At 61.0% G+C, this 10,452-nt stretch overlaps 1 protein-coding gene across 1 annotated transcript; it reads right to left on the bottom strand.

The window, feature by feature from the left end:
* Nucleotides 1-425: 425 nt before the first annotated feature.
* FOS (Fos proto-oncogene, AP-1 transcription factor subunit) lies at nucleotides 426-3,182 on the bottom strand. Its single transcript, XM_065686092.1, has 4 exons — nucleotides 2,871-3,182; nucleotides 2,187-2,432; nucleotides 1,959-2,066; nucleotides 426-1,821 (listed from the first exon to the last, which is right to left on the bottom strand). The coding sequence occupies exons 1-4, from the start codon at nucleotides 3,009-3,011 to the stop codon at nucleotides 1,213-1,215; spliced, it is 1,104 nt and encodes a 367-aa protein (XP_065542164.1). The 5' UTR covers nucleotides 3,012-3,182; the 3' UTR covers nucleotides 426-1,212.
* Nucleotides 3,183-10,452: the final 7,270 nt, after the last annotated feature.

Raw genomic sequence — 10,452 nt, forward strand, 5'->3', positions numbered from 1 at the left:
CCCACCCTCCTGAGGCAGGGGAGGCCTCAAGCTTTTGGGCTCATGCCAGTGAAGAGGTAGGAGATGACCTCCTTGCTTTAGAGGCATGAACACACGTGCCCCTTTCATCTCCTTTCCAGTGAAGCCTCCAGCTTGCTGCTGCAAGGCCATAAGCAGGTTACAGAGGGGAGGAGGAGGGGACCAAACCCTGACAGATAGGTGAGATAAGCCATGAGGATGGGTGGGAACAGCAAAGCCACAGCCAGCCCATACTAACCCCAGGAGGGGCACAGGCCCAGCCTGAAGTAACTCCTGCCCTGATGCACCCTACACCTCAGGCCACTAGCACCAATCTGCTGTTAATAAAGCCCAGCTTAAATTAGAGGTTGGGGAACCCCTTTAGGGTCACAAGGAAGTGATGCAAAAGGTAACACAAGGACAGCTCCAGCAGTCAACTTAAATGCTTTTATTGACAATGTCTCTGAACAATAATAAGCAAACAATGCTTAAGTTTCATCCAAATTCACTTTCCACATGTCAAAAAAGACCTCAAGGTAGAAAAAAATAAAATAAAAATATAAATATCTGAGAATCCATCTTCATAAATAAATTAAAAACACAATAAAAACGTTTTCATGGAAAACTTATGTCAGAACATTCAGACCACCTCAACAATGCATGATCAGTAAAGTTACAATGAACATCAATGTAGAACTACAGTACATGGATATAGCTATTTACCTACCTACTATAAAATAAAATATAGTCTCTTTCCCCCCACGTAAGATGGGTCATTGCTAAGTCATCAGAACACGATATTGCCAGGAACACAGTAGTTATTGTTAATCAGCTGCACTAGATACGAGTTGGAGATACCCAGCACCAGGTTAAATTCCAATTATTTAAAACCAAGAGATTAATTAGTTAATGCTAGTGATACTAAGGAGGGGAGGGAGTCACCTACCCAGCCATGTGGCACATGCTACAGACTACCAGCTCTCATGGATGGGCCATTGGGGACAAGACAAACTCCATGCGATTTGCTACATCTCTGGAAGAGGTACGAGGCCTCGGTGCAGGGTGCTCTGCCAGGCCCCGGGGCACCAGGCCAGGGGGGTGGTGATGACGGGGCCCTCCCCAGGCCCGGGGATCCCCATGGGGCGCAGCGGTGAGTCCGTGGGGGTGGCAAGGGCAAGGGAGGGGGCCCGGCAGGTCAGTCAGTGCTGGAGCCCCTCACAAGGCCAGGAGGGTGGGGGAGCTGAGAGAGTCGGACGAGGGCTCGTTGCTGCTGCTGCCCTTCCGGTGCGCAGCGGCGCAGCTGGGGAAGGCGTCCGCCTCAGGGTAGGTGAAGACGAAGGTGGAGGTGTAGGTGCTAGGGCACGGGGTGCACGTCACCACGGGGGTGCAGAGCGGCTCCAGCTCAGTGCTGGTCCCAGCAGCCAGCGACTCCCAGTCCGAAGCATAGAAGGATGAGGCCCCAGGCAGGTCCATGTCAGGCACGGAGCGGGAGGCCTCCCGCGGCCCCGTGGAGAAAAGCAGCTCGTCAAAGGGCTCAGCCTTGAGCTCCAGCCCACTGCTGCCAGTCTCCTTGGGCGGCACTGCCGGCGGCGCCTCAGCCATGAGCGGCAGGGCAAAGGCAGCCTCCTCAGTCACAGCAGGGCTGGGAGTGCCCAGGTCCAGCGCGGTGGCAGCTGCCAGCTCCTCGGAGAAGCACAGCTCCTCAGGCATCTTGCAGGCGGGCCGGTGAGCCGCCAGGATGAACTCCAGCTTCTCCTTCTCCTTCAGCAGGTTAGCTATCTCCGCCTGCAGCGCGGACTTCTCCTCCTCCAGCTGGTCGGTCTCCTGCAGAGAGCGAGCGAGCGGGGCTGTCAGCCACGGCGGGCACCACCCCCGGCGGGAGTCCCGCTCTTCTTACCACCACCCTCTCTCCCCGAGTACACGCACACCCCCTTCCCCCCCCATTCCCGGCCAGCACTTACCGCCTGCAACGTGTCAGTGAGCTCCCGCCGCCGGTTGCGGCACTTGGCCGCTGCCATCTTGTTCCTTTCCCGGCGGATCCTTCTCTTCTCCTCTTCCTCAGGGGACAGCTGCGGGCAGAGAGAGGCCGCTCAGTACCACCTTCGAGCCTGGTGCCTCCCGGCCGGGGCAGCCCACCGGCCGCGCCCCTCTCTCTCCCATGCCCCCAAACAACCCCGGCCCCCGCTCACCTGCTCGACTTTACCCCTGCGGCCGATGCTTTGCCCGCGGCCGCCCGGCGCCTTCAGCACGGCGGGGCGGGAGTAGGCAGCGGGGGTGGGTGCCGACACGCCGTAGGGGTGCCCGCGGCTCTGGGAGGGGGCCACCGAGGAGATGAGGGTGGGTTGCACCAGCCACTGCAGGTCGGGGCTGGTGAAGATGGCCGTCACCGTGGGCACGAAGCTGGCGCTGGAGACGGCCAGATCGGTGCAGAAGTCCTACGGGACAAGGATAGAGGGGGCTGCCGTCAGCGGGGCGCCCGGGCCGCTCCCGCAGCCCCTGGGGCCGCGCCGCGCTGCCAGCGCCGGCTCCACACGAGAGCGGCTTGTTATAAATATCTCTGACGTCCGCGCTGACGCAGACGCTGCTCCGGAGTCTCCTCAATGAACTCGCGTTTTATCAATGAAGCCGCTTTACACACCCGCCGCAGAGCGCGGCCCGGGCCACGGCTCCCCCCGCCAGCCCCGCCACGGCACCGCTCCCTACGGCCGGTCCCCAGCCCGGGGGAAGCCCGCCGCGGCCTGCCCTCCTCTGAGGGCGCCGCCGGGCCCCGCGCCGCCCGCTCCTGTCCCGCGGTCCGGTGCGGTCCCGTCCCGTCCCCTCCCGGGCGCTGCCGCCCCACGGCGAAGGCACAGCCGGCGTGCCCAGCACCTCACCTGCGGGTTGACGGGAGAGCCCATGCTGGAGAAGGAGTCCGCCGGGGAGGGATAGTAGGTGAGGCTGTCCCCAGCCGGGGAAGCGCTGCTGCAGCGGGAGGAGGGCGCCTCGTACTCTCCGGTGAAGCCCTGGTACATCATGTCGGATCGGCGCGTGTAAGCCGGTGGTGCGGGGTGACGCGGCGGTGTCGGAGCGTCCTTGGGGAGGAAGCGAGGAGGGGCCGGCTGCGAGCGTCCCTCTGTCCGGTGCACGCCTCGCGTCTCTCCGCTCCACTGCTGGGGCTGCCTCAGCTGCTGGAGTACCGCGCCGCGCCTCCCTTTTATACCCTCCCGGACAACGTCACTGGGGACGCGGCACCCGCGCCCGCGGGGGGGGCCACCCGCCCTACGCCCGCCCCACGCCGCCTCCGGGGCCGCTCCGAGAGCCACCTGCCACTGCCCCCCGCGGAACAGAGCCGCGACAAGGGGCGGGAGGAGGCCGCTGGGGAGGGGGGAGCCCCGCTGGAGAAGCGGAGGGGGGCGGCAGAGGGTTCTCCCCCCCCGCGCGGAGTGGTACGGCCGGGCTCGGGAACCCACTGACGCAGATATCCTTATATGGGATACATCCTGTGCGAGGGGGCGTGACTGACGGGAAGCGCTCCAGGCTGCAGCCAAGTGCGGCGGGCGGCGCGCGGGACGGGACGGGACGGGACGGGACGAGACAGCCCCTCCCCACCCCTTTCCCCCTCGCCCCCCCCCCCCCCCCCCCCACGCCTGGCGAGACCCCGCCGAGGGCCCCGGCGTTGCCCCCGCGGCCGCCGTCCCGCCGCAGGTGACTCCCAGCTCGGGGGGCGGCGGCGCGGCGGGCCCCCACGGAGCCCCACCGCGGAGCGGGGTGCTCGGGAGTGCCGCAAGTAAAAGTGCGGCCCGCAGCACGGAGCAGGGCCTGCCTGTGACTGGCCACGAACGTGTTACTCTCGTGTGGCACTATTCACTTGTCTATTATGTATGCAGAGGAATAGTCCAGAGCGAGGGTAATGGCACGGGGTGTTGGGAAGCCCTGCTAGGGAAGGCTGGGGGGCCGCAGCGCCCCCAGGAAGGTTGGGAGAGCTCAGGCGCACGGGTGCTGGGACACCCGCCAAGGGCACGGGCAGGGGGCCACCAGGAAACCACCGGCGAGGAGTGAGGGGTGAGGCTCGTCCTTTCCTCCAGTTTGGGTTTTGTTTTGATCCTTGTTGCAGCGAAGCCCGGAGACACCCACCCACGATGGGGTTGTCAGGCAGCTCTGGCTCAGGTCAGGCTAAGGTGGGAGCCAGACCGCAGACTCGCCTTGCACGGGAGCCAAGAGATCGCGGCTATAGATAGTAACAGGGAAGCTGCAGCAGCGAGTGTGTTTACAGCAACAAACAGAGCCTGCAGCGCAGTCTCCAAGCAGGAGCGTCACCCAGCCAGGCTGGGATCCTGCTGGCAGCTTCTCTCGCTGTTTGAGCTCATGGGCTAAATGCAGCGCCTGCCGCTGCTGCTGTTGCTGTTGCTGTGCGAGCAACCTCCGTTCTTCGAGATCTGGGCCACGGGGGCGGGAGAACTGGGCCAGCTGCTATTTCTGAGCTGCCCGTCAGAGCGGAGGGGACAGCCAAGGACTGCCGCAGCTCACGGCCCGCACCGCGCCCCGGGAAACGACCCTCGGGGGCCAGCACTGCCTCTGGCCAGCGCAGAGCCGGCCCGTGGGCTGGCCCCTCTCCGGGCAGCCGCCAGCCACTCCAGGTCGTGTGCTGCCGGGGGCTCCTCGCCCTGCCCAGCACTCCCCCATGCTGGCTGCCTAAGCAGTGGGGTGAGCATGTCCCAGGCTGCAGGCAAGGAGGTTCCCCCACAGCACTGCACATGGGAGATGTGCCAGCAAATTAGCAAAGTCCACCCTGCTGTCCCCTGCCAGCGGCCCTTTCCCCGGGAGGGACTGGGTTGACACACTGGGGCCCTGCATGGGTGAAAGCCTCCAACACAATTTCAAGTCCCAACCATTTGCCAGCACATTTCAGTAAATACCCACTTAGCCCCGGTGCTGTCTAGAGACTGCCCCACGGTTCCTCTAGCCAAACTGCCCCCCTCTAGAAAACAGGGTCTGGAAATGAGGGAGGGGGACCCACTTCACCAGAGCCCAAAATATTTTCGTGGTGCCCATGCAAACCATCTGTTGCCATCTCCGCTGGCGACCGAATGTGCTCTGTTTGTACCAAATGGAAAGTGCACAGATGCTGCACATTTCTAACACGTGGAGGCAAGGAAACAGAGAAAGCGAAAACACATGACGTGGGTTTGTTTGCTCCGAACGTGGGGTGCACACGTTTTACCACAGCCTGTGTGAGAATAAAAAGAAAAGGGAAGCAAGCGGTACCGCAGGGACAAAGCAGAGTCAGAGCACAAATCCTCCTGCCCGCGTGACGGGGTTGTCCTCACCAGTGTGCTGCCGGAGCCTGACGAAGGCTCCTTGCCCCCATCACAAGCCAGGAACAGGCAGAGGCGTTCAGCCCTTCCAAACTAGCACAACCTGAGGACAGACCATGAGTCCATCGAGCACTACAACATTATTAAACCTGTACATCCAGAGCCAGCAGGGTTTTGCCAGGCTCTGGCAGTGCTCAGCTGGGCCTCAGCCATAGGGGTGCACCATTTTAGGGACTGGGATTCTCCTCAGCCCAGGGGTAGGTGTTCCCCGTCCCAGCATGATCGGCTCTGCCAGCTCCATACAAGTCCATGTCATGGCTGCATCCTGTGTTGGGGAGGAAGAGGTGGCTGCTGACCACCCTGGCAGGGAGATGGCTCTTCCCATATACCTGGGCAGAGAGAAGAGGCCATGCCCTCTGCACCGCTTGGGTATCGCAACGGTGCTGTCAGGGCAGAAGGACAGCACCCATCCAATGAGGATCTTGTATTGGGTACCAATGGGCCCCTCCATCTGCCTGGCCCCCACTTTTCTTCCTGCTAAACAGGGAGGTGGTAAAGCTTGCAGCTCCTGGGCTTACAAGGTTGCAGTGAGCTCCCCAGCCACTGAGTGCAGCAAGGGAACTTGGCCCTGCTGTCACACCCCTCCTTCATCTGAGCTTGTGACTGAGCCTGGGCTTAGAAAACCACAGCAGATAAGTGCCTGAGGCATGTGGGCCAGGGCAATCTGCACAGCCAAAACCCACGTTGGGGGCAGGAGATGGCTGTGCCTGAATTTGGCCACTCACCAGGGGAAAGTTCATACCAGCAGTGTGGCACTTTGGCAGCGATGTGACAGCCCTGACCCACCCTCTGTCACCAGCACTGACCACAGCATGGTTCCATGTTCCCTTTTTGGGCACGCACTGTGCCAGACGTGGGCCTCCAGCTACCCAGGGGCTGCTGGGATGGGTGGAAAGGAGACCTGGAGGCCAGAGCCTAGCAGCAGGGCTGGCATGCAGGGGACACTGCGGCAGGGACCAAAAAATAGCTCCTCACTGTAAAATATCCCTCTGCACTGAGAAGCCACCACTGCCTGGCCACACACCATGCCCATACCATCAGAAGATCCATGCAATAGCCTGAACACCCATTGTGGTACAGCCTTCATGAGCAGGCACCAGAAGGATTAGTGATATTCCACCTGCACACCAGCTGTTCTCAGTGTCCCTTGCCACATACACTCCCAGTGCAGAACGAGGGACCCCCTCTGCCTGTCTGGCCCCAGGAAGGATTGTGGAGCTGGGAAGGAGGAAATGGGATGGAAAAGCATGAAAGGGGACTGATAAACCAGTGGTGAGGGCCTTCCCCCTCTCTTTATGTTGCTGGGGAGCAGGGGCTGGAAGAAGGGCTTTTAGCACATTACCCAGGGGCCTGAGCTCCCCATACCTAGCCTGGGAGCCTCCATGAGGGCAGGGTTCCCACCTCTGCTGGTCTTTAAAATGCAGTGCATAGCCAAAGCAAAGTATAAACAGTAATTAATAATCACAGCCGCTGGGTGTGTGACAGGGACATCCTAAAGAATAAACACTGCAAGCAGAGACATCCCGGCATCTTGTGGTCGTGCAGCCGCATGCCATGGGCTGCCAGTTACTGCAGATGATGCTGTTGAGCCCTCCACCCATTCTCACCACTCTGTCTTCTGCTTTCACCTGCACCATGGTGGATGTAGATCACCAGGCATGGTTGCACCTCACTCCACATGCTCACAAAACCCCACGCCACTCACAGCCAGCAGGTCAAAAGGCAGCTTCACCCACTGTGGCACTTCCTCTGTACCCCATTGCCCTGGGGCCAGGCTGGCAGCTGTCACCCCACGAGCGAGGGTTCATAACCCAGAGTAATTCAAGCACAAAGTTCTCCAGCCACAGCTCCTGCTGCTGCCGACGCCATCCCTTCGTGTGGTGCAACAGAGCCAGAGCAATGCTTCCAAGTTGCCGCTTATCTCCCAGTCGTCTCCAGTGCCATAGGCCCGTCCCAGGGCATTGTGCGTGCTCATGGTTATAATCCGAGGGCACGAACCCACCAGGAGGAGAGGGGAGGAGAGGAAAACACCTGAAACTAAATGACCCATACATTTGTGGAACGACTCGACATTCAGAAGTGAAATCCCAGCAATGAAAGGCAAGAAGCTTGCACTCAGTGGGAGGCAGCACGTTCAAACCCAGTGATAGACGGGCTGATGCAGGTCTTTTCTGATAATCAAATGAAATCTAAATGAGGCAAGCACAGCTGTGCTTTCCTCACTGGAACCCCGCAAGGAGCCTGCAATAAAACCCCACGCAAGCAGGAGAAAGCTTGGGCTTCTCATTGCATCCAGGAGCTTTCTGGAGGTGGCAGCTGGACAGCCCCATTGCACAGGCTGCCTCCTTCCCACGGGGCTGGGCAGCTGCAGAAATGATTGTGCCATGGCATGGGCTGGGGGCTGGGTGAAGGGGTCCTGCTCCTCCATCGGTGTGGTGGCTCGTGAAGAAAATGGGCCAAGGGTGGCGAAGGAGGAAGTGCTGAGATGAAGGAGGAAAAAGGCCAGTGTGCTTAGCTAAGGAGATTTTGTTGCAGGCAGAGAACAAAGCAGCAGAAGTGAAGGGACAGGATGTCAAAGACTGCTTGGCTCAGAGCAGAAAGAAACCTTCTAATTGTTATGACTGGGGAGTGCTCTGGAGAATGGCTCAAGGGGACGCTGGACAAACAAAGGATCAGAAAGCTGAAGATAGCCTGGGAGGGAGTGGCACAGTCTGAGGCTCTGCCACTGCCTGGAGAAACAGCCCTGTTTCACTGGAGGTAGTGCCCGGATCACCTTCCTCCTGTACCATTTGGTGTCAGAGACCAGGACACAGGGAAGGCTGCCCGAAACGACAGCCACTAACACAAGCAAGGTCTCTTCTTGAGTCCTCGGCTCTCTCACAGTGATGGGGCTGTTGCAGGGACTCACAGAGACTCAGCCCTGGTCTGGGGAGAGTCACATTCAGTTGCTGCTGTTGAAAGGAAATGGTGATATTTAAAAGCAAGGTGTTTGCTCCCTGCTCTGGGTGAGCTGTACCTTGGGCTGGACGGTCAGGCTGCACACAGGGCAGAGCCGAAGGAATCTCTGTGGAAAGATGTTGCCACTGCAGGAATAGACACCTCAGTAACGTAAGAGAATAAATGACAAAGCATGGCTATATGGAGAGTTGGCCTCCTCTGCCATAGGAACAAACACTGGGAATACCCCAGGAAACTGAGGTTCCTTAGATGGTATTTAAGAAATGTAATACATACAAAAATCAATACTATTAAATAGTATGGGGTTAACAGTGCCATAAATATACATACATGTAAACAGCGTGGAGCACTGCCAGCCCAGCCCCGAGGCTTCGATCCTCCCCAAGGATCCAGGTCCAACGAGCAATTTGATTTGGTTGGGGAGAACTGCCGGGAGGGGGAAACATCTTTAGTGTTAACTCATCCCTAAGTATCTGCGCAGCTTCAGCAAGAGCTAAGCATATGCTTGCGCAGAGAGACCTGGGAGGACTATGAGATCTGCAGATCAGGGTGCTCTGCTCTCTCTCTAGGTCCGGAGGAGAGTCGCTGCTGCTCACTGCTCCCAGCCCGCAGTTCATTCCAAGTCAAGGAAAGCACTTGCCATTACCCAGGTCCATACCAGCACCTGAAGACACTGGCCATTTCCTTCCCTGTTGAGGTCAGATGAAAAACACGTAGACAATAAACAGGGCAGAGAGTACAGGCCTGGAACTCAAGTACCTACCCCTAGAGAAGAGGCTCAGCGATCCACTTTGGGACCGGGTTTGACTGGGGATGGTTGCACACAGAGGGCTTATCCTCTTCTGTACCCCCCTCTCGGAGAGCTGGGCTGCCAGTGGGGAGAGGTTAACTTGCTCTCACCCTGCTTGCTTTAGGATCTCAGCATAGCTCAGTGGGCTGCAAACCTGGCACCTCTCACCTGCAGGAAATACCCTTTGACAGCACTGGCCTCTCCGGGCACCGAGTGCGCCCGCGCGGCTGCGGGCCGGCACCGGCTCCGAGACAAAGGCGCCCTGTGCTCCAGCACGCAGCCCCGGCCAGCGGCCAGGAGAGCTGCCCGCCCCCAGCTCCTGCACACAGGGATTCCCTCCTGCCTTCCCCAGGCAAGCCCTGCCTCCCGGGGCCTGGACACAGCCCGGGAAGCGTCCCTGCCCTTGGGAGGAAGTGGAGGCTGGAGATGCGGGGTTGGGGTCACGCAGCCGAAACACAGCGCCGGGCACAAGGGGGGCACCGCAGCCTCCCGCAGCACACGCCGCTCTCTCAGGGCCTACTGCCTCCCGCCGGCCCATCGGCGGGGCTGCCCGGGACCCCTCCGCCCCTCCGCGCCGGGCACTGGAGGTTGGGGGCGGCCGCTGAGGCCGACGTCCCCGCCGGGCCGGCCGCGGGGCCGAGCGGGCACTCGCCGCACGGCCGCGGGCTGTGGGAGGGCCACCGGCCCCGCCGCCGCCCCTGCCGGCCAATCGCGGCGCTGTTGCTGGGGCCGGGCCGACCGCCTGACGTTGCCAGGGAGACGGCGGGACGTTGAAAACACACAAACCTGTTGACGTCGGTGCGTGGTTTCCGTAGAAACGGGACGGCAACGTCATCGCCCTCCCCCTCCCTCCTCTCCCCGCCGGAGCTCGCGGGCGACGCAGGCGGCGGCGTCAGCCGCGGCGGGAGGGGTGGAGCCCCGTCGCCATGGCAGCGGCAGAGGGTGGGGCCGGGTCGCCATGGCAGCCGGAGCGGCTGTTGTTTGTTTGGGAGCCGCCGGCGACGGCCCCGGACCTGGTCCTCCTCGGGCGTCCTGCCCAGGCGGCGGCCGGCGCCCGGCCCGAGCCCCTGCCGCCCGCCCAGCGCGGGGAGCTCCCAGGGGCGTACGGGTTAGCAGCGATGCGGTCAGCCGGCAGGCCCGGCTGAAGCAGCCGTGCTTCAGGCAGCTGGTGGCCAGGAGGGCAGGGGTTTGGTGACCGAGAAGGGCCCGGGGTTAAAAGCAACGCTGCTGGAAAGGGGTATTTACTTTTAACCCGGACCAGCTGTGCGGCCCACTGCTCCGGGGAGCCTGACTGTGGGGCTAACAGCCCGGCTGGAGCAGAGCTGAGAGGAATGGACAGATGGACAGCCAGAT

The sequence above is a fragment of the Lathamus discolor genome, chromosome 6 (genome assembly GCF_037157495.1).
Source record: "Lathamus discolor isolate bLatDis1 chromosome 6, bLatDis1.hap1, whole genome shotgun sequence".
NCBI classification, from domain to species: Eukaryota; Metazoa; Chordata; class Aves; order Psittaciformes; family Psittacidae; genus Lathamus; species Lathamus discolor.

Coding starts and splice junctions, on each gene's coding strand:
- FOS (XM_065686092.1), bottom strand. CDS start 3,011: ATGATGTACCAGGGCTTCACCGGAGAGTACGAGGCGCCCTCCTCCCGC. Junction 2,433..2,870: donor GCTCTCCCGTCAACCCGCAG/GTGAGGTGCTGG, acceptor CTTGTCCCGTAG/GACTTCTGCACCGATCTGGC. Junction 2,067..2,186: donor GCAGGGGTAAAGTCGAGCAG/GTGAGCGGGGGC, acceptor CTCTGCCCGCAG/CTGTCCCCTGAGGAAGAGGA.